Genomic DNA, 23,607 nt, shown 5'->3' on the forward strand with positions numbered 1-23,607 from the left:
AACCCAGAAGTAGTGATGTCATCAAGACTAATCTCTCAAACCTGCCTCTATTTCAAAGCTCCAATTGGCTCTGGACATTATCCTCTTCCCCACAACTCCTCTCCTTTGTTAATTGGTGCCTAAATTCATGGGGGATTCCTGACTGGCTCTCAGGGATTGTCAATTATCATTGGTGATGTCATTCCCTGTTTGAATTCAGGCTGATCCATTAGTATAAATACAAGAGCTTGTGTTAGTTTTGGAATTTTCTAGGTGATAGTGAGTAGTAATAGTGAAGATGGCTTCCCAAGTGTGTCAGAACTACCACAAGGACTGTGAGGATGCTGTTAACAAGCAGATCAACCTGGAGCTCTATTCCTCTTATGTTTACCTGTCCATGGTGAGTCTTGCATTCCTTGTCACTGCATTCTGAAAAGTTGGAATTTCTCCAGTTCACTGTTTAAAGCTTTAGTTCACTTTCCTTTCTCTGCTGGGAGAGGAAACCTTTTGGGAAGTGAATGTTTGTTTTAACTGTAATACTAGGGGATAAGTTAATGGACTGTTCCTTTGTTCTAGCTGCTTTCTATTGAGGTTTCATATATGAAATGAACTTAGTTGCTGGCTGTGTTTGTAATTGCTGAACACAAAAATCTGGCTGTGTTAGTTGATGCCCAAAATTCACAATCTATAGGGTGATTTATAGCTGGTGAAGTGTTAGATTCTTGATAGTTTCTTTTCCATTTTATGTGGGCAAGAACTCCTGAGAATCCTGGGGTTGAAGTCTTGTTTACTGTTGAACTATATTGTATAAAACTACTGGAATTAAGGATTTCTCTTGTTCCATGCCCAATTTTTAGTTTTAGTATGGAGCCAGTATTAATTCCCAGTATTTTTTTGCTACCTTGATGTTGCAAAGTGCTTTGCAGTCAATGAAGTACTTTGGGATGGGTGGTGGGGGTGGTTTCAGTGTCATTGTAATATAGTAACAAAACAGCCAATTTGTGCACCTTGCCAAGTGAGGTGATCAGATTATCTCTTGGTGGTTTTGGCTGAGATCAATATTGGCCTGGACCCTGGGGAGAACTCTATTCTTTGAAATAGGACTGTTATTTCCCATGCCAAGAGGACAAATGGGAGCCTTGCTTTAACATCCCATCTGAATGGTGGAAAGTAGGAGGTTCCACTTATCCAGCACTAAGGTTGTTCGACTTGACGTGAAATGTATTCCCAAACTTTATTTTAATTTGCTGGTTGAATTCTGTAGAGAAAGGAGGGGCTATTAAGCATGTTCAATAATTATGAAACTGAATTTTTTTTTTTAAACTAGTGACCTAATAGTGAGATACTAACTTGACAGGAAATCTTGTATCATGAGATCAGGGTCTGGTATGAATTCTATACTTTAAATTCTCTCCACAGTCCTATTACTTTGACCGGGATGATGTTGCCCTGCGTCACTTTGCTGAGTTCTTCAAGGAGCAGTCACATGAGGAACAGGAGCACGCTGAGAAACTGATGACATTCCAGAATAAACGTGGAGGCCGAATCATCTTGGAGGACATCAAGGTTGGATTCAATGAATGTGTGGCCTCCTGTCTGGATTCCTGTAAACTGATGCTTTAGAAAATTTTTGAAAGAATTGGTTTAGAATTGATTCCATACTTTAATGCAGTGATTTTAGACTTGTGACCCACTGGTTGCTTTTCCCCATTTGTTTATCTGTACTTTCTCATTCTGTTTAATCCATTCTAAGTGAACTGTCTGACTTTCCTTTCCAGAAGCCAGAGCAGGATGAGTGGAGCAATGGTCTGGAGGCAATGCAGAGAGCTCTGCAGATGGAGAAGGATGTGAACCAGAGTCTGCTAGATCTGCACAAACTCTCCACTGAGAGGACAGACCCTCATGTAAGTTCTTAATGTGGACTATTGGCCAAGTTGGAGTTCATGGAACCTTGCAGTCCTTGAGCCTGTTCAGAGGATTGCCATTCATAATGGGTTTGTGTTGATGTCAATCTTGGTCCTTTGGAAAGGGACAGTGAGGATGGCCTAATGTGGATATTCTGGAGTATGTATCCCAGAATCTAATCACCACACCCTCCCTTTCTCCCCCCAATCTGCCCCACTCCACAAGTAAACATTATGATGCAGTAATGCCATTGTTCTTGAATGCATCACTTGACTATCCTGTAGTGTCAGGATTAAAATTAAACCCTTGAGGGGAGCTCTGGTATTCCTTGATCTGCTGCTGGAAATAACTAATTTTTCCCCCTCCTTTCAGCTTTGTGACTTCCTGGAGACTCACTACTTGGATGAGCAAGTGAAGATGATCAAGAAGCTTGGAGATCACATCACCAACCTGAAGAGACTGGGAGCCCCTGACAATGGCATGGGAGAGTACCTGTTTGACAAGCTCACACTGGGGGAAGAGTGACTGAACTGACTGCAGGGTTCAACCTTGCTGTATTTAGTGCTCCTGTTCATCTAATTCTGTGAAGGCACTCCTGTTCTGTAGGGAACAATGGTTTGAATCTTTGTACAAAGAGTTGGGACCTAGTCTTGTGAAGTGTAATGTTAACTGTAAATAAACTGCTCAATATTGGACAGGATTTTGCCTTTTTCTTAAGGTTTAACATGATGTACAGCCCTGTATAATTCTTGTTCAACATAAGCCACAAGAGCTTTATCAATGGGGGGTGGTAGTGGTTTAAGTCTTCTATCACTTTCCATTTGTAATACTTTATTTTTGGATATTCTGGCTGATGTTGTAGAAATGCTGTATTACAATGTGTACCTTACCTAATCACCTTTAACATTGAACCATCTTACAATGGTTTTACAGAGTGTTACTGAACAAAAGTGAAAAGCTATGAGAGAAAGTAGGTGACCAAACTCTTGGTCTGAGAGGAATTAAGAGGTTGTTTGAGTTCCTGCCCTTTGTGTGAATGGTATGAGCTTCCCTGACTGCAAAGGACTAAAGGGAGTTACATTTGGGAAATCAACCTGAAAGGCCATGTTTTCATTGGGTGGAGAAAGTATCTTTTATTTTTCTGGAGGGAATTGAATTGGGTTCTGAAAGTTTTGCACTCACACTACTCTATAGAGTAATCTACCTCGGCACTCTCTCCGCTAACAAATTAGGTAAGATATTGAAGACTGAGTAATGTTTGGAGCTTCAGTTTATAAACTCAATACCAGCAGCTTAGTTCCAGTGTGTATTGCTAAATAGGAATCATCCTTTACAAATCCTACATTTCTCTCCCTCACCCCTGTGGATGGATTCAAATGTTCATGCTGCAACTAACAGGTTAACTTTAGGAACTCTAACTGTAGTGCAAGCAATACAATTTAAAGCCTGGCTTGGGTATAAAATCAAAACCCAACCCTGACCTGAAAATAACAAATTATGAAATAGGAAAAAATCATTGATTATAATCAAAACCGTACAGCCCAAATGCTGGACGCAGACCTGAATCCGACACGGGTGGGTAGCCAGGCTTTAATGTAATTGCAGTTTTAGGTTGTATCCTGTTCATCTCTCTGCATCTCAGAGAAGTGCCTAGTCACCTTATTCGATCTATGCTATTATATGAAAATTCACAAATGGTAAAGGATGTTTCTGATCACCTTTGAGCTTTTCGTGCTGATCAACATCCCTACTCCCTATAGGAAGTGATGCTCACGCAAGGCACTGTTACAAACTAAAATGAACTGGAGCAATTGAATTGTGAACTAAACTCAAAGAAAAAAAAAATACACACTTTTGCTGCAGACAAGTTTGAGTAAATGATCAGGTGATCGCTCCTGTACTGCAGATATACATAGTGGCTGTTGGAGAGCAAACCCATCTGGACTAGTCTTGGGAAAGGTACATTAAAATGCTAAACAGCTCATTTAATGATAAATAGCTCCTATCTTTGAGAATAGGGTTACCAAAGACCTTCGTACGCAGGAAGACTTGAGTCAAAGCCAAGATGAGAGGTGGGACATAACACCATATTATCAAGACAAGCCGCATTCAAACCCTATTGTGTAGCAATGGTCACATGTTCAAAGACATTGTATGAACACACCAGGGGAGTGCATCAATGGTCACCTGACTGAAACACAGGTTTTTTTTTTTAAAAAAGAGCTGTCTGAAAAACAGAATCAGAAAGCCAGCCACTGAGGAAGCTGAGAAATCCACTCAGCTAAGGAGACCCTGCCTGTAACATCCTTAAAACCACAGAGACAGAGATTGCAAAGTGATCCTGAAAACTCCCCACCTGACAAATTATAGCACGATTCTCGCTATTGACTTTGACTGAGTCTCAACCAAAGGAGTCTGCAATACTTCAGTGAACCAAGAAAAGGAACACCAGGCCAGCACTGCTGTTAACAAATTCCTCCCCAAAAAGCAAGAAGTTTCAAAGTGAACTCTTTTTATAACAATTGGACTTAAATGCATGCTATCCACTAAACTCTTTTCTTATGTGTGTGCATGTGTTTTCATGTGTGAGTGAGTGAGGTTGTGAATATATTTCGGTATTGCTTAATAAATAATTTATCTTTCTCTTAATCCTATGAGGAAAACCTGTTGTTTGTCTGTTTATTAGACTTCTAAAATACTCTGGGACTAAAATGATATTTCTTTTTAAAAAACACTGTCGACAGTCAGTTGAGAGATGAAACATGGAAGTCACCCACACAAGACCCTCTCTCTCAACACCCACCCCCATCCCACCCTGTTTGTTACAACGTTTAATTCAAAGAGGTCCTGTAGAACGGATCAATCAATAGTTCCCACAGAACCAGTAACCACAGGCCTTATACAAAGTTTCTGCTGTCCACCTGGGTGGCCATTGAGTGACCATGTAATGTCCATCAGTTTGGTCAAAACCTTTTGCGACTGCAGGACATTCACTGCAACTCGAATACTTTTTGACCAGAACAGGTGTAAATACCCGGATACATTTTCTGTTCAGGTGGGTCAACTGTGCCCATTGGTGGCATCTCTCCTGAGTTGCTCATGACTGTAGCATGATTGGTGGTTCTGGATGTGAATCACTGCCGCCCTGTCTGACCCATATAAAACACAGATTTAATCCAAGACGACACATCTCATCAGCTAATCCAGGACTGAACCACTTCTGCAATGAAACCAGATCTCACAGCTTTAGATCTCAGAGAAACACTAACATGAGGCAAAAGAACCAGAGGGTAGATAATGAAATTTATCTTTACCAAATTCCTTTGCAATGAAACAAATTTGATCCGATTATAAAGGCTGCTTTTGCAAAAATAGCAAATTATCATTTAATTTGAAGTTGTGATGCTAGAATGTTAAACCACGAGGTACTTTCAGATTTGAGGAATGTCAAGGAACCTTTAGGAAGGGTGCAGAGGAGGTTTACCAGGAATTTATCAGAGATGAGGGACTTCAGCTGTGAGGAGAAGTCGCAAATGTTAAGACTGTTCTCTATGGGCCAGAGTAGGTTAACAAGTGACGGAAACAGAGGTTTTCAAAATGATCAGAGGTTTGACAGAACAAATAGAGAACAATTATTCTCTCTGGCAAGTGGGTCAATAACAGAGGTCATAGATTCTAAATCATTGCCAAAGATCTAGAGGGGAGATGAGAATGTTTTCATTGAGAGAGTTCTCAGGATCTGGAACGCTCGACCTGAAAAAGTGGTGGAAGCCAATTCCATAAATAATTTTAATGGAAGTTCGACAAATATTCAATGCGTTACAGACAAAAAGTAGGGTTGTGGCATTAAGCATGACTGCTCCTTCAATGAGCCAGCATAGTCAGAAAGGGCCGAATGGCCTCCTCCTGTGCTGTAAGTTTCTATGACTCTGTAACCCAAAAGCAGTGACACCATTTGGTCTAAGCTCCCAAATCTGCCTGTACTTCAAAGCTCTGATTGGCTCTGGTCATTACCCCCTCCTCAACACCCTTAGTTAATTGTTGTCTGGATTCATGGGAGATTCCTGACTGGCTATCAGGGGTTGTCAATCATCGTTGATGATGCTGTTCCATGTTTGAATGCAGGCTGAACAGTATAAATACAAGAGCTTGCCTTAGAAAGGGTCAATTCTAGATAATAGTGAGTAGTAATAGTGTATGGAAATAGTGAAGATGGCTTCCCAAGTGTGTCAGAACTACCACAAGGACTGTGAGGATGCTATTAACAAGCAGATCAACCTGGAACTCTATTCCTCCTATGTTTACCTGTCTGTGGTGAGTCTTGTATTCCTTGTCACTGCATTCTGAAAAGTGTGAATTTCTCTAGTGTAGTTAATTGGCTTTAGACTTTTTTTTTTCTCTCCTCTTCCCTCTGCAAAGTTGTGGGTGTGTGGAGATTCTTTGAGTACTGAGAGCTGCCTGCCAGAATGTAATATCTTGTGAATTAATGGATTGCTCTTTATAGCAGCTGCTATCTATTGAGGTTTAATATGTGAAACTAGTTCAGTTAGTACATGTGTTTGTAATTGATCACCACAAACCTGGTTGTGCTTTTGATCTTGGGGGCTGGGGATGGAAAATGTTCTGTCTCAATGGAATGACATACTTGTCATTCTCTCTCTTTTTTTTTTTCACTGCCTCAGGATATCCCAAATAATTTATAGTCAATTATTTTTTTTTTGTATAGTGTAATTGTTGTAATATAGGAAATTCCAATTTGTATACAGAAGGTTCCTTGCAAGTTGCCATTGACTTCATACAGCTGCTGCTGGGGCCTTGGTTTAATGTATCTTCCAGTGAAAAACTGGAAGTTGAAGGGAGGAGGAGGTGACACAACTTATCCAGCAGTATGGAGTTAATTTGACTGAACATGAAATATAAAGACAAAATATTGTTCCAATCCTTGGTTGCTGAATCTATTCTCCTTTTGGGTAACTTCCCCCCTTGAACCTTCAAAACTCACATTTCAATTTGCTATTTAACAAATAATATCCATTTTTCAAAGATTGAGCTTGCAAACTGGAAATAGAGTAAATGATCTTGAATTCTACATTATTGTCTAGATCTAGCATGAAGCTGTTTAAATTCTCTCCACAGTCCTATTACTTTGACCGGGATGATGTTGCCCTGCGTCACTTTGCTGAGTTCTTCAAGGAGCAGTCACATGAGGAACGGGAGCATGCTGAGAAACTGATGAAATTCCAGAATAAACGTGGAGGCCGAATCATCTTGGAGGACATCAAGGTTGGATTCAATGAAGGAGTGGCTGCCTTCTGGGTCCCTTCAAATACTTTCTAGAGCAATTCGTTCCAATTTAATTCCATGATTTATGATTTAATGCAGTAATTCTATATTGTGACACATGAATTTCTGGTTGCTTTTCACCCCTGTTTTCCTGGTACTATTAAGTGTTTTTGTTTTAATTCATTGTAAGTGAATTGTCTGACTTTCCTCTTCAGAAGCCAGAGCAGGATGAGTGGAGCAATGGTCTGGAGGCAATGCAGAGAGCTCTGCAGATGGAGAAGGATGTGAACCAGAGTCTGCTGGATCTGCACAAACTCTCCACTGGCAACACTGACCCTCATGTAAGTTAATATTGGAATGTGTTTTCGATGATTTGAAGGTGATAATTGGAATCTAACCAAAACTCTGGTGGAATTCCATAGGTTTTTGGCCATTTTTTAAAATAAAAAGGCCCATCCACACTGTAGATCTGGATCACTAAACTGTTCACAAGGTGCTTGGTTTCTCTGACATCAATCTTTTGCATTAACTCTCCATGTAATGGATTTGATTTGCTACATGTGGGTAAATTTTGGACTTGTCTGGCTAAACTTATCTACAGATTCAGAATGATTCCCTGCTGCCTGTGCTTGTTCTCTAGAGCAAGTCTTGCTCCCATGTACAGTACTTTCACCATTATCCCAGTGCAAATAAAAATCTCTTCCAAGGAAGATACTTGCTTTTTTTTTAAAGCTAACTATACTTACCTAGTTTCTTTTCTTTTCCCCCCCCCCCCCCCCATGTTCTAGTTGTGTGACTTCCTGGAGACTCACTACTTGGATGAGCAAGTGAAGATGATCAAGAAGCTTGGAGATCACATCACCAACCTGAAGAGACTGGGAGCCCCTGACAATGGCATGGGAGAGTACCTGTTTGAGAAGCTCACCCTAGGCAAGAGTGACTGAGCTGACAGCAGAGAACAAGCTTGCTGTGTTTAGTGCTCGTGTTTATGTAATTTGTATAAGATACTTCTGTCCTGTAGGGGAAAATGGCTTGTGACTTTTTGCACAAAAAGAATGGGACCTGGTCTTGATGCGAAGTGTAATGTTAACTGTAAATAAACTGCTCAACAGTGGACTGGATTTTGCTTCATTTGAATGGTTCCTTTTTTACAGATTAATGTTTGATTGCTGTTGGACAAGAGTTATAGCTGTTATACAGCCCAGTGTATCATGAGATTCAGTCCTCTATCACATACAATCTGTGATAATTCTTGATTTGGATATTCAGGGTCACATGTTGAAGGTCTCACCTGAATTATAGCAATGCTGTAATACAATGTTCTTTGGCCTCCTTATCTCGAGACAATGGGTAAGCACCTGGAGGTGGACAGTGGGGTGTGGAGCAGTGCCTGGAGTGGCTATAAAGGCCAATTCTAGAGTGACAGGCTCTTCTACAGGTGCTGCGGCAAAATTTGTTTGTCGGGGCTGTTAAACAGTTGGCTCTCCCCTTGCGCATTTGTCTTTTTTCCTGATAAGTCTCTTCGACTCACCACACTTTAGCCCTGCCTTTATGGCTGCCCACCAGCTCTAGCGAATGCTGGCAACTGACTCCCACGACTTGTGATCAATGTCACAGGATTTAATGTCGCATTTGTAGATGTCTTTAAAGCGGAGACATGGACAACCGGTGGGTCTGATACTAGTGGCAAGCTCGCTGTACAGTGTGTCTTTGGGGATCCTGCCAACTTCCATGTGGCTCACATGGCCAAGCCATCTCAAGCGCCGCTGACTCAGTAGTGTGTATGAGCTAGGGATGTTGGCTGCCTCGAGGACTTCTGTAATAAAAACAAAATACTGCGGATGCGGGAAATCTGAAATAAAAACAAGAAATGCTGGTGTGGACTTCTGTGTTGGAGATACGGTCCTGCCACCTTGATGCCAAGTATTCTCTGGAGGCAGCGAGGATGGAATGAATTGAGACGTCGCTCTTGGCTGACATACGTTGTCCAGGCCTTGCTGCCATAAAGCAAGGTACTGAGGACACCGGCTTGATACACTCGGACTTTTGTGTTCTGTGTCAGTGCGCCATTTTTCCACATTCTCTTGACTGGTCTGGACATAGCAGTGGAAGCCTTTCCCATGCGCTTGTTGATTTCTGCATCTAGAGGCAAGTTACTGGTGATAGTTGAGCCTAGGTAGGTGAACTCTTGAACCACGTGGTCGCCAATGTTGATGGATGGAGCATTTCTGACGTCCTGCCCCATGATGTTCGTTTTCTTGAGGCTGATGGTTAGGCCAAATTCATTGCAGGCAGCCGCAAACCTGTCGATGAGACTCTGCAGGCACTCTTCAGTGTGAGATGTTAAAGCAGCATCGTCAGCAAAGAGGAGATCCCTGATGAGGACTTTCCGTACTTTGGACTTCGCTCTTGGACGGGCAAGGTTGAACAACCTGCCCCCTGATCTTGTGTGGAGGAAAATTCCTTCTTCAGAGGACTTGAATGCATGTGAAAGCAGCAGGGAGAAGAAAATCCCAAAATGTGTGGGTGCGAGAACACAGCCCTGTTTCACGCCACTCAGGATAGGAAAGGGGTCTGATGAGGTGCCGCCATGTTGAATTGTGCCTTTCATATTGTCATGGAATGAGCTGATGATACTTAGTAGCTTCAGTGGACATCCAATCTTTTCTAGTAGTCTGAAGAGACCACGTCTGCTGACAAGGTCAAAGGCTTTGGTGAGATCAATGAAAGCAATGTAGAGGGGCATCTGTTGTTCGCGGCATTTCTCCTGTATCTGAAGAAGGGAGAACAGCATGTGGTGGATCTCTCTGCACGAAAGCCACACTGTGCCTCAGGGTAGACGCGCTCGGCCAGCTTCTGGAGCCTGTTTAGTGCGACTCGAGCAAAGACTTTCCCCACTATGCTGAGCAGGGAGATTCCATGGTAGTTGTTGCAGTCACCGCGGTCACCTTTGTTTTTATAGAGGGTGATGATATTGGCATCACGCATGGCCTGAGGTACTGATCCCTCGTCCCGGCACAGGCATAGCAGTTCATGTAGTGCTGAGAGTATAGCAGGCTTGGCACTCTTGATTATTTCAGGGGTAATGCTGTCCTTCCCAAGGGCTATTCCGCTGGCTAGAGAATCAATGGCATCACTGAGTTCCGATTTTGTTGACTGTATGTCCAGCTCATCCATGACTGGTAGCGGCTGGGCTGCATTGAGGGCGGTCTCAGTGACAATATTCTCCCTGGAGTACAGTTCTAGGTAGTGCTCAACCCAGCGATCCATTTGTTTGCGTTGGTCAGTGATTGTGTCCCCTGATTTAGATTTGAGGGGGGTGATCTTCTTGATGGTTGGCCCAAAAGCTCTCTTAATGCCATCATACATTCCTCTGATGTTTCCGGTGTCTGAGGCCAGCTGAATACAATATGTATGTTATATAAATCACCTTTTAACATAGTGAAACCATTTCAAGATGTATCCTGGAGCATTACTAAGCACAAGTGATGCTAAGCTGCATAATGAGAGAAGACAGGTAACCAAACTCATCAGAGAGATGGGTATTAAAACAGTTATTCCACCATTTCTCCGCCCTGCGATGAGCAGTTTGGGATTGGAAGCTTAATCAGTCTTGAGTTAATATGGATGCATCGAGACTCGTCTCAGCCAAATTCATAACTTTAGACTGCCTGATGAGCTTTGTAGAGTGATTTGGAAAATCAACCTGAAATACCATAATTGCACTGGCCTTTTGGAGTTTGGGGTGGATGGAGAAAGTATACATTTTCCTGTTTGGAGAGGATTGAATTGTGTTTTGAAAGCCTTGCACTTGTGTACTCTTGGTAAGATACTGAAGGCAGAGGAATATGTTGGTGTAGCTCTACTCTAATCCAATCCTTCTGGAAGGAGTGACTGTTTCATTAACAGCACAAAGCAAATAACAAAACACTGAGTTTAAATAGTTATATTTCTTTACTCCCATATGTTCTCATCTTTCAATTTCTAAACTCAATACCAGCAACTTCTCCATTAATGTATCAATTTGTGATAGTCCCATTGTGCATTTCATACCAAATAGGAATCATCCTTGACAAATCCTACATTTGTCTTCACCCCTGTGGATGGAGTCAAACATTCATATTGCAATTACCTAATGTTTACAAGTTAACTTTTGGAACATAGTTTAGAACTGCAGTGAGGGCAATGAAATTGCAGTGTTCATGACAATATGAAAGGCACAATTTAACACGGTGGCTCCTCATCAGACCCCTTTCCTATCCTGAGTGGTGTGAAACAGGGCTGTGTTGTCGCACCCGCACTTTTTGGGATTTTCTTCTCCCTGCTGCTTTCACATGCGTTCAAGTCCTCTGAAGAAAGAATTTTCCTCCACACAAGATCAGGGGGCAGGTTGTTCAACCTTGCCCGTCCAAGAGCGAAGTCCAAAGTACGGAAAGTCCTCATCAGGGAACTCCTCTTTGCTGACGATGCTGCTTTAACATCTCACACTGAAGAGTGCCTGCAGAGTCTCATCGACAGGTTTGCGGCTGCCTGCAATGAATTTGGCCTAACCATCAGCCTCAAGAAAACGAACATCATGGGGCAGGACGTCAGAAATGCTCCATCCATAAATATCGGCGACCACGCTCTGGAAGTGGTTCAAGAGTTCACCTACCTAGGCTCAACTATCACCAGTAACCTGTCTCTAGATGCAGAAATTAACAAGTGCATGGGAAAGGCTTCCACTGCTATGTCCAAACTCGCCAAAAGAGTGTGGGAAAATGGCGCACTGACACGGAACACAAAAGTCCGAGTGTATCAAGCCTGTGTCCTCAGTACCTTGCTCGACGGCAGCGAGGCCTGGACAACGTATGTCAGCCAAGAGCGACGTTTCAATTCATTCCATCTTCGCTGTCTGCGGAGAATACTTGGCATCAGGTGGCAGGACCGTATCTCCAACGCAGAAGTCCTCGAGGCGGCCAACATCCCCAGCTTATACACACTACTGAGTCAGCGGCGCTTGAGATGGCTTGGCCATGTGAGCCGCATGGATGATGGCAGGATCCCCAAAGACACATTGTACAGCGAGCTCGCCACTGATATCAGACCCACCGGCCGTCCATGTCTCCGCTATAAAGACGTCTGCAAACGCGACATGAAATCCTGTGACATTGATCACAAGTCGTGGGAGTCAGTTGCCAGCGTTCGCCAGAGCTGGCGGGCAGCCATAAAGGCTGGGCTAAAGTGTGGCGAGTCGAAGAGACTTAGTAGTTGGCAGGAAAAAAGACACAGGCGCAAGGGGAGAGCCAACTGTGTAACAGCCCCGACAAACAAATTTTTCTGCAGCACCTGTGGAAGAGCCTGTCACTCTAGAATTGCCCTTTATAGCCACTCCAGGCACAGCTCCACACCCCACTGACCACCTCCAGGCGCTTACCCATTGTCTCTCGAGATAAGGAGGCCAAAGATAAGTCATTCCATGTTCATGTCTTTGCATCTCTCAAAAGAAGTATCCATTCACCTCATTTGTGTTTCGCTGTTATATGAAAATTCACAAATGGCAAAGGATGTTTCTCATAACCTTGAGCTTTTTGTACTGATCAACATCCATACCCCCTATAGCTCGTGACACTATCACTCAGGCAAGGAACAGTAATGAACTAAAGTGATCTGGAGCAATTATGAACTGTAAAAATTAACTGATGCACTAAACTCCAGAAAATGGACACACTTTTGCTACAGAGAAGATGGAGTAAGAGGTCAGGTGACCTCTCTTGTACTGCAAATACACATAGCGAATGCAGGAGACTAAACCCATCATCATATTGGGACTAGTCCTGGGAAAGGCATATTAAAATGCTAAATAGCTCCTATCGTCAAGAATTGGGTTGACAAAGACCTTTGTGTGCAGGGAGACTCTGGAGTCAAAGCCAAGTTCATAGGTGGAACATAACACCAACGTATCAAGATAAGCCACAATCAAACCCCATTGTGTAGCAATGGCCACATTGTATGAACACAAATGTCTTTTCCAGCCACAGCTGATCTGTTTAACAGGTCCTTTCTTCATTCCAGTAACTGTTTAAAATCAATGTTCATGACAAAATTAATATGCCTTATTCTTCGCAGGTGGGGGCCTAGCATGATAAGGTGTAAATACCCAGATACATTTTCTGTTCAGGTGGGTCAACTGTGCTTATTGGTGGCATCTCTCCCGAGTGGCTCATGCCTGTAGCATGATTGGTGGCTCTGGACGTGAATCACTGCCACCCTGCCTGGCCCATCTAAAACAGAGATTTAATCCAAGGCATCACATCTCATCACCTAATCCAGGACTGAACCACTTCTGCAATGAAACCAGATCTCACGGTTTTAGATGGCAGAGGAACACCAACGTGAGGCAAAAGAACCAGTGGGGAAATAATGAAAATTATCTTTACAGAATTCCTTGCAAAGAAACAAACTTCATCAGATTACAAAAAGCTGCTTTAGCAAAAATAGCAAATTATCATTTAATTTTAAGTTGTGATGCTAAAGCATTAAACCACGAGGCACTTTCAGATTTAGGGAATGTCAAGGAACCTTTAGGAAGGGTGCAGAGGAAGTTTACCAGGAATTTAGCAGAGATGAGGGACTTCAGCTGTGAGGAGAAGTTGCAAAAGTTAAGACTGTTCTCCACGGAACAGAGAAGGTTAAGAGGTGACTGAACAGAGATCTTCAAAGTGATGAGAGGGTTTTGATAGAACAGATAGAGAACAATTATTATCTCTGGCAAGTGGATCAATAACCAGAGGCCATAGATTGGGGCAGCACAGTGGCGCAGTGGTTTGCATTGCAGCCTCACAACTCCAGGGACCCGGGTTCAATTCTGGGTACTGCCTGTGCGGAGTTTGCAAGTTCTCCCTGTGACTGTGTGGGTTTTCTCCGGGTGCTCCGGTTTCCTCCCACGGCCAAAGACTTGCAGGTGATAGGTAAATTGGCCATTGTAAATTGCCCCTAGTGTAGGTAGGTGGTAGGGAATATGGGATTACTGTAGGGTCAGTATAAATGGATGGTTGTTGGTCGGCACAGACTCGGTGGGCCGAAGGGCCTGTTTCAGTGCTGCATCTTTAAATAAATAAATAAATTCAAAATCATTAGCAAATGATCTAGAGGGGAGATGAGAAATTATTCACTGAGAAAGTTCTCAGGATCTGGAATGCTGGACCTGAAAAAGTGGAGGAAGCTGATTCCATAAATACTTTTAATGGGAGTTGGACAGGTGCTTGAGGATCAGAAACTTAATGGGTTATGGACAAAAAATAGGGATATGGCATTAAGCATGACTGCTGCTTTGAAGAGCCAGCACAGTCACAAAGGGCTGAATGGCCTCCTTCTGTGCTGTAAGGTTCTGTGACTCTGTCAACCAAAAGTACTGTCATAATTGAGACTAATCTCCCAAATTGGCCTCTATTTCAAAGCTCTGGTTGGCTTTGGGTCTCACCCCCACCCCTCCTCCCCAAAGACCCCTCCCCTTTGTTAATTGGTACCCGGATTCAAGGGAACTTTCTGACTGGCTATCAGAGGTTGTCAATCATCATTGGTAATGTAATTCCCTGTTTGAATACAGGCTGGCCCAGTAGTATAAATACAAGAGTTTGTGTTAGAAAGGTTTAGTTCTAGAGCTTTCTAGGTAGTAGTAACAGTTTGTTGAAATAGTGAAGATGGCTTCTCAAGTGTGTCAGAACTACCACAAGGACTGTGAGGATGCTATTAACAAGCAGATCAACCTGGAGCTCTATTCCTCCTATGTTTACCTGTCCATGGTGAGTCTTGTGTTCTTAAAAAGTTGGAATTTCTCCAGTTCAATGAACTGGCTTTAAACTATATTTTCTTTTGACTTCCTTCTGTGGAAAGTAGGATGGATTGTGATTCTTTGAGCAGTGAGTGCTGCAAGTGTGTAATATGGGGTGATGTAGAGTTCCTTGTAGCAGCTGCTCTCTATTTGAGAAGTTAATATGAAAGTAACTCCGCTGCTGCCTGAGTTTGTAACTGATGTACATGAACTTTGTCAAGTACTTTTTGATATTGGGGAAAATGTTAAAGCATTGAGACAACAAGAAACAAATTGCTTGTAGAACACTTTCTCCTGACTTGATGTCCCAAGTGCTTTTATAGTCAAAGAAGTAGTTGTGAAATGTAATCACTAATATAGGAACTGCAGCATCCAGTTTGAGCACAAAAGCTCAACAATGGGACAGTAATCAGTTTATCTGTTTTAGTTGAGAAATGTTGGCAGCACAGAATTTTTCTGTTCTTTGTTCTCTGAAATAATGTTTACATCTTGCTGATGGGACATTAGTTGAATATATTGTAATCTGAATGACTCCTGGAAGTAGGAGAGACAACTTATTCAGCAGTATAGAGTTTAGTTTAACTAAACCTAAAATTACACAAACTTTTTTTCTATCTTTTGACTATTGAACCTTTCGTCTGTCCTTTGGATAACTTCCCCTCTCTTGAACCTCCCAAAATAGTAAATTGAATTTTTCCAGTTAACATAGGTCAGAATTTTGTGGCTCTCGGTGACTGTCAGATGAGATGGAAGCAGATTAGGAATCTGATCCTGCTCTGTCTCATGGTCACTGGCATCATATGTGGGGCAGCCAATTAGTGACCCCATGGCATATGTGAATGAAAAGGGTGTGTTGGGATGGAGCTATGCCCAGAAAAGGCTGCTGGCAGCTGTTTAAATAGGCTTGCAGCAATCCCACTGACCATGAGGGGCTTCTGACTGAAGAAGGCAGTTGGTGGTTAGTGTGGAAATCTGAGGAAGATGCAAGGCTCTGCACCTGCAAGGACTGCAGGAGGGCTGGCAGTACCCAGGAACAGGAAATTGTGAAACCCTAGCACCAGCAGAACCAAACAGCACTAAGGGAAGGGAGAAGTTTCTGCATAGCCCCCCCCCCCCCCCCCCTAGATTTTCTGACTAATCTTTGTAGGCCCTCTTCAATTCAGATGGGAGAAGGAGGCCCTCCCAAGTGGGCCTGGCTGGAGGTTGTGGAGGAGGTCCTCAGCTGTGGTGAGGAGGACATGGCCACAAGTGGGTCAATGACCTCTGCTCTCTACCCTGGTAAGGAGCATTCTGCATTCATCTCATTATTGTGTCAAGGGAGGGCCTGAGTGCTGATGCTGCAAGGTGGAAGCCTTCTATGATCATTGCTTGGCTGCTGCCCTGCATTGGGCTGCAAAATAGGCAAATCTGCAATGCATGGTGTTCTGAAGTGTTCCAAATGTGCACTGCACTGGCTGTTGCATTTCACAGCACTATCAAGCATGGGGGTGAGTGTGATTGACCAGCTAATGCCTAAACTCTCATTTCATAAACTGAAATGAGGGCACACAATACTGGAGAGAGGTCACAGACCAGTGGTGTGTGGCCAATCTGGCATACCTCCAGAATGGAGGAGGATGTGTTGATTCTAGCAGGGGAGGATGTGCCATAGCAGATGGCAAAGCTGGCAGACCTGGCCAGGAGTGATTGACCCCCAGTATGTGGTTGAACTGGGTGGGTGCTGTGGTGTGGTGGTGCGCTGAAGTGTGCTCTAAAGTGCAATCACACAGTTGACCAAAATGCAGTTAACATGTCCTTCAGTCAGGAGTGCTGATTATTCTGAATTTTCCTGCAGGTGAACTGCAGCAGCCAGGACGCATCTCGTGGGGGGGGGGAGGCTCATCCGTCCACCTCTGAGGATGAGGGAGCCTCAGAGGGTCCACCAGCACAAGAGCTTCCACCTCATTTTGGATTGGTGTCTGCGGAGACACTACCTGGTGTAAGCACGTCACTGTTGCCAGGCCAGCTGCCAGAGGCAGTACTGGCTGATTCCTCTGACAATCGGAGGAATGTGGGAGGCCAGGCCAGTGCAGAGCTGCAAGCTGATGACTAGCCTCTGATCGCATCCATTCGGTGGGATATGTTGTGTGTGCAGCATGCAGTGTGTGGAGATCTGGCAGAGTTGCCAGAGACAGCTATGACTCATACTCTGGAAACATCCATCCAGGGCATGAGTGCTGCAAACTGTCATTTGTACATCTGACATTATCCATTGAAAGATTGGCAGCTGCAGTGGAGGGGCCAGTACTGGATGCTATTTGTGGATGCTCCTTGGACCAGAGCATCGGAGGGCAGACGCCTATGCACAAGTGATGGGCCGAGGCTGCTCATCCCTCTGAGGTCCCCATTGAGGGCCAGCTGAGCTTCAGGAGGGTGCAGGGACAGCAGCAGATAGCATATGGAAGCTCCTCTCGGGATGTTCCTGATGCATCCTCCAGCTCCTTTCCCTCTCTGCCAGTGACGTGAACCACAAAGTCCCCAGGTGTTCCTGAGAATTCTCCAGTTCACCCTAAATATACCGTGGTCTGCACAGCTGCAAGCCGGCAAAGTACAACTGCCAGTCATCGAGCAGGGTGGCAGCCCGATCAGCCACCTGTGAGTCTGGCAGCGAGGGATCGTCCACTTGCACTAGCACTCAAACTTTTTTAAATCCAACACTCCAGGGTCACTGGTGTAATTTCCAATTATTTATTTGATTTTTGTCATGGCAAAAATTGTAGTAAAATTTGACATGAAATTTTAACATCATTGGTCACTCCTGAAGTTGCAGCCAAAATCTCATGCAGAGCAACAGTTTATTTGCAAGGTCACACACTTGGGTTGGGTTCATGATGTGAAGGTGTGCATGTTCTGATGATCTCTTCCCCTGAAGGTGAGTGTCTCGGCCTCCTCATACTGCCATGTCACTTTTTTTTTGAGAATCTTCTCAAGGGAAAAGCCTACCTGTTGGAGCCTCCTGGGTAGTCTCCTGCACTGAACTCCAACTGACATTCAGCTCCCTCTCCCCCAACTCTCTGGCTGCTGCTCATCTGAAAATCCATCCTTGTCTGAGGAAGCCTGGCACTGACCTTGATCATCCTCCAGGGCCTCTTTCCCCCTCCATCACCAGGTTATACAAGGCACAGCTGATTCTGGACACCCTTGATGGCACGTACTGCAGGGCTCCACCTAAGTGGTCAGGGCACCTGAATCTCATTTTTAGACCTATAGTTTGTTTAATTGCCATTCTGGTGGCCACATTGGCACTCATTGTAATGTTCCTCCATTATCCCATGGGAACCTCACTGGTGTCATTGCCCATGTCTTCAGAGGATAATCCCCATTGCCAAGTATCCAGTCCTCCTGACAGCCTGGAGGGATGAAGTGCAAGCACCTGGGATTTTCAGTCTGAAAATCCCATGACAACTCTCAGGGTAATGTGTGCACCTGCAAGGTTCTCTTACAATGATAGCAGACAAGCTGAATGTTCAGTGAGTGGAAGCCCTTGCAGTTAATGAAGGCCTCTGACTGACCTGTGAGTGCTCTAATACCCACATGAGTACAATCTATTACGCCCTGTACCATTGGGAACCCAGTTATTGTGCTGAAGCCTCTCGATCTCTCAGCTTAACTGGTGTTTGTCTTGAATTTGATTAAATTGTTTGCACATCTGAACAAGACATCAGTCACCACCTTTTATGTAGTGGTGTGCTGCTGCTTGGGAGGCTCAGCACACGTCTGCTGCTGAAACCTGGAATGAGCCACATGCATTGAAGTTCAGAGCTACTGTAACCTTTTTTAGGGACTTGCATTCATGGCCACCTACAGTTTTGGGCAACATCCACTGCCAGCATCTGTCTGTCTCTCCCATGACACACGCAGTCTTTGGCACTGGTGTTCCGACAGTTGCAGGTAGCTCAAATGTGGGTGCTATACCCTGCCTGTTGGGTAGGCACATCTCCTGATGGGTGTTTGCACCTGGGGCCACTCTGCCCCTTCTCCCCCTCCCACATTACAAAGATGCATGTTCTACTGTCCAGTTGTCCTCCTGTCCCTCCTTGGGGCACTGTCCTCATCATTTGATGACCCACCTCCAGAGGGCACAATTCCTATTGAAGTGCTGAACAGATGCAATGACCACTGGTATTAGCAGTCAGCTGTTTGAGGAACACACCACCCCCCAACCCCTCCTTTCACCCAATTGCTCAAAACAGCTGGGGCCCAAACAGGAGTGAGTAGCACTCTGAACCCTTCTGCACAAGCTGCAGTTGACCCAGATTAAGTCACACAAAACATCAGATTAAAAGATCAAACGTACCTCTAACTCCCTCACTGAAACACTGCCTGCCACTCTCTTAAACCTCCCCGGGTTCCCAAGATGCCCCACGACTATTTACGGCTGCAAAATCAGACAGCCAACGTAAACTTGCTGTCAATTGCTTTCTCAAGCTTGAGGACCTCTTAATTGGTTTTAATCAGGTGAAGACTCTATCTCGCCTGCCTTCCTCTATGGATACAATGGCATCTGTGCATAATGCTGGGGACCCAACCTCATCGACTGTCGGCTCTCCTCAGGAGAACTGATTCCTGACTCTAGAATTCCAGCCATATATCAATTTTTTTTTTCAAAGATTGGAGAAATAGTTTGATCTTGAATTCTATATGATCTAGATCTAGCATGAAGCTGTTTAAATTCTCTCCACAGTCCTATTACTTTGACCGGGATGATGTTGCCCTGCGTCACTTTGCTGAGTTCTTCAAGGAGCAGTCACATGAGGAACGGGAGCACGCTGAGAAACTGCTGAAATTCCAGAATAAACGTGGAGGCCGAATCATCTTGGAGGACATCAAGGTTGGGTTTAATGAATGAGTGACCTCCTGTCTTTCTTTCTGTTTCGAGAATTGGAACCAATTTGATTCCATGGTTGTGGTGATTTAATTCTATATTCTTGAGACATCGGCTCTGGGTAACATGGACTTCTGGTTGCTTTTTCACTCTCATTTCCTTCTATAAATGTTTAATCCATTTTAAGTGAAGTGTCTGACTTTCCTCTTCAGAAGCCAGAGCAGGATGAGTGGAGCAATGGTCTGGAGGCAATGCAGAGAGCTCTGCAGATGGAGAAGGATGTGAACCAGAGTCTGCTGGATCTGCACAAACTCTCCACTGGCAACACTGACCCTCATGTAAGTTCTTCCTTTTAATGTGGACTATTGGATGAAGTGGTGCTGGAAATGTTCTTTCTAATCAAAAGATCTCCATTCTCTTTAGCTGTGTTGGGGTGTCTCATTTGAGTTTCTTGGGGGTGAGGGATGTTGGTTTAATGTGAACATTAGGCCAAGTAAATTTGTTCCACTGATCCTGGGATCTAAGCACTTGTAGAGCAATTCCTGTACAACAGAACAAACTTGCATCAATCTCAATTGACTTGACTATCCTCAGTCTAAGGATTAAATTTCAAACTGTCAAGGGGAAGCTCAGATATTCCTTGGTATCTGCTGCTGGATATAACTAGCTTTTCTTTTTTCTGACCCCACAGCTGTGTGACTTCCTGGAGACTCACTACTTGGATGAGCAAGTGAAGATGATCAAGAAGCTTGGAGATCACATCACCAACCTGAAGAGACTGGGAGCCCCTGACAATGGCATGGGAGAGTACCTGTTTGACAAGCACACCCTGGGGGAGAGTGACTGAACTGACAGCAGAGATCAAAGTCATGTGTAGTACTGGTGTTTGTGTAAATGGTGAGACCTTGGATAAAGAGCTGAGAGCTGGACTCTTGTGTACTAACTCTCTCTAAATGCAAATAAAAAAAATTTCAACATTGGACTGGGTTTAGTCTCCTAAATTTGAATAGTTTCCATTTAGATTACTATTTGTCTTTAACATCACATAAAACTGCTACACAGTCCTGTTTAATTCTTATTATGGGGTATAATGTAGAGACTATTCAAGATCATATAGTGAGGCTCATAACCTCAATTCTATGTACATATTGGGTAAAATTCATTTTGATGTGCTCTAATCCAATGTAGAGAAATAGTCCAATGCAGCAACTTGCGTTTTACTTTTAGTTTTTAGTTTGAGATACAGCACTGAAACAGGCCCTTTGGCCCACAGAGTCTGTGCCGACCATCAACCACCCATTTATACTAATCTTACACTAATCCCATATTCCTACCACATCCCCACCTGTCCCTATATATTTCCCTACCACCTACCTATACTACGGGCAATTTATAATGGCCAATTAACCTAGCAACCTGCACGTCTTTGGCATGTGGGAGGAAACCGGAGCACCCGGAGGAAACCCACGCAGGCACAGGGAGAACTTGCAAACTCCGCACAGGCAGTACCCAGAATCGAACCCGGGTCCCTGGAGCTGTGAGGCTGCGGTGCTAACCACTGTGCCTTTAACATAGTAAAGCATTTCATTAATATGACCGAGCCACATAGGAAAGATGACAACATTAATCAGAGGTAAGCATTTAACTGCCTTGCAAGGAGCGAGCTCGAAGATCACCACCTAGGTAACAGAATACAAGGAACAATTACCACTGGTGATGAATATTCTCTCTGCCTTTGCATGAAAGGCCACTCTCTGTAACCCTTCGAGTACCAGCTGCGGCAAGCTTGTCAAAAATGTAAGGAAAGTTTTTCCAGTGCGTTAATGATCCAAGCATTGATCCTACCTAAATTTTATCTGCTCTGGAGAGATTAGTTTCTGTATCTTTTTCAGTGAGCTATCAATTAAACATACTTGCTGCCCTCTTGTGGGGGGAGGGAGCAAGTGGGATCCCTGTTGGGAGAGGACTGAAATAGAATTTTAGATGGGGTTTTTTTTTCCCTCTTTCTATTCCTATCTGAAGTTGAATAAAGTTTTGAAGAGAGTGTAATAGCTGTTTAAACTACACTGTTAGTACTGCTTTCTATCTTGTTATTTAGTACACCAACATCAGTTATAACAGCCACAGAATCAGGTCTTTAATGAGCTCATGTACACAATCCGCCATGAGTACTCTAGTAAATCATACCACCATTTGTATTGTGCCTATGATTCTCAGAACTCTGGTACATCTCACTGCATGCCATTTACTCAAAACTCCTACCCATTCCACCTTTTACATACTGCCACTAACTCTCAATACATTGAATGACCTAAATGTGGCAACAAAGTACCATGAAGAAAGAAGATACACTTGATCCATCTCAAACTCTCCTAATCATCCTGCTCCATGGTTATATGGTCTACTTAAGCTCTTCATTCACTATTAAAAGTTACTAGAGCAATATCTTAAGACATGGATGAAAGACCTTCACGTGCTCCTTCAGCTTTCTGTCCTTGTCTGAAGTCTATTTTGCAAAGCTGTTTTTAACCCATCTACAGATCCCACGCCATTGAGATACATGGGTAGTATGATCCCACATACTTTCATAAAGTATAATCCTTCTGGAAGGAGTGAATGTATTTCATTAAATGCATGAAGCGAGTTAAATATTTTTTCCTTGGAAAAACTCTTTGTTTTCTGCCAAAACCACAGACCTGTTCAATCAATTTGTAAACCCAACAGCAGCAGTTCTTCCATAATTAATGTGTATTTAGTCCCATTGTGCAATTTGTACCAAATAATACTTTCCAAATCCTACTGGACCACCATTGTCTCCTTCACCCCATGGATGCAAATATTGATGATGCAGCTGTAATTATCCAATGTTTACAAGTTAATTTTAGAAACTTAGTTGAGAATTGCAGAGTGCAATGAAATTGCAGTTTTCAGTTATTCCACACTAATGACTTTGCATCTCTCAACAAAGTTTTCAGTCGCATTATTTGATCTTTGCTCATAGAGTCATACAGCATAGAAACAGGCCCTTCGGCCCACTGCATCCATGCTGACCATAATGCCTATCTATATTAATCCCACCTGCCTGCATTAATTCCATAACCCTCTATGCCTTGCTCATTCAAGTACCTGTCCAGATGCCTCTTAAATGTTGCTACTGTTCCTGCCTCCACCACCTCCTCAGGCAGCTCATTTCAGATGCCCACTATTCTTTGTGTGAAAAATTGACCCCTTTGATCCCCTTTAAACCTCCTCTCTCTCACCTTAAATCTATGCCCTCTAGTTTTAGTCACCCCTACCATGGGAAACAGACTTTGGCTATCTACCCTATCTATGCCTCTCATAATTTTATATACCTCTATCATGTCCCCTCTCAGCCTCCTTCACTCCAGGGAAAACAGACCCAGCCTATCCAATCTCTCTTTATAACTCAAGCCCTCCAAACCAGGCAACATCCTTGTGAATCTTTTCTGCATACTTTCTAGCTTAATCACATCTTCCCTGCAGTGCGATGACCAGAATTGCACGCAGTACTCCAAATGCAGCCTAACCAACGTTGTGTACAACTGTAACATGACGTCCCAACTCTTGTACTCAGTGCCTCGGCCGATGAAGGCAAGCATGCCATATGCCTTCTTCACCACCCTGTCTACCTGTGTGAAGCTATTGTGTGAAAATTCGCAAATGGCAAAGGATGCTTCTCAGCACCTTGAGCTTTTCATTAGCATTGATATCCCTACTCCCTGCAGGCATTGATACTGAATAC

General features: G+C 43.7%; 2 protein-coding genes across 2 annotated transcripts; both read left to right on the top strand.

The window, feature by feature from the left end:
• The first annotated feature begins 277 nt into the window (after nucleotides 1-277).
• Nucleotides 278-2,427, top strand: LOC137353695 (ferritin heavy chain B-like). Its single transcript, XM_068020055.1, has 4 exons — nucleotides 278-379; nucleotides 1,399-1,545; nucleotides 1,758-1,883; nucleotides 2,257-2,427. Exons 1-4 carry the CDS (start codon nucleotides 278-280, stop codon nucleotides 2,407-2,409), a joined length of 528 nt encoding a protein of 175 aa, XP_067876156.1. The 3' UTR covers nucleotides 2,410-2,427.
• A 3,669-nt stretch (nucleotides 2,428-6,096) lies between these two features.
• On the top strand, nucleotides 6,097-20,767 carry LOC137353587 (ferritin heavy chain B-like). The gene is made up of 6 exons (XM_068019946.1): nucleotides 6,097-6,198; nucleotides 7,021-7,167; nucleotides 7,383-7,508; nucleotides 19,704-19,850; nucleotides 20,057-20,182; nucleotides 20,536-20,767. The coding sequence occupies exons 1-6, from the start codon at nucleotides 6,097-6,099 to the stop codon at nucleotides 20,689-20,691; spliced, it is 804 nt and encodes a 267-aa protein (XP_067876047.1). The 3' UTR covers nucleotides 20,692-20,767.
• The last annotated feature ends 2,840 nt before the right edge of the window (nucleotides 20,768-23,607 follow it).

This window comes from Heterodontus francisci, chromosome 41 (assembly GCF_036365525.1).
Source record: "Heterodontus francisci isolate sHetFra1 chromosome 41, sHetFra1.hap1, whole genome shotgun sequence".
Lineage (NCBI taxonomy): Eukaryota > Metazoa > Chordata > Chondrichthyes > Heterodontiformes > Heterodontidae > Heterodontus > Heterodontus francisci.

What these genes read in the sequence shown, in the direction of transcription:
- LOC137353695 (XM_068020055.1), top strand. Translation starts at nt 278, where the DNA reads ATGGCTTCCCAAGTGTGTCAGAACTACCACAAGGACTGTGAGGATGCT. An exon ending in CTTATGTTTACCTGTCCATG is followed by an intron (nt 380 to 1,398) that starts GTGAGTCTTGCA and finishes TTCTCTCCACAG; the next exon opens with TCCTATTACTTTGACCGGGA. An exon ending in CTGAGAGGACAGACCCTCAT is followed by an intron (nt 1,884 to 2,256) that starts GTAAGTTCTTAA and finishes CCCTCCTTTCAG; the next exon opens with CTTTGTGACTTCCTGGAGAC.
- LOC137353587 (XM_068019946.1), top strand. Translation starts at nt 6,097, where the DNA reads ATGGCTTCCCAAGTGTGTCAGAACTACCACAAGGACTGTGAGGATGCT. An exon ending in CCTATGTTTACCTGTCTGTG is followed by an intron (nt 6,199 to 7,020) that starts GTGAGTCTTGTA and finishes TTCTCTCCACAG; the next exon opens with TCCTATTACTTTGACCGGGA. An exon ending in TCATCTTGGAGGACATCAAG is followed by an intron (nt 19,851 to 20,056) that starts GTTGGGTTTAAT and finishes TTTCCTCTTCAG; the next exon opens with AAGCCAGAGCAGGATGAGTG.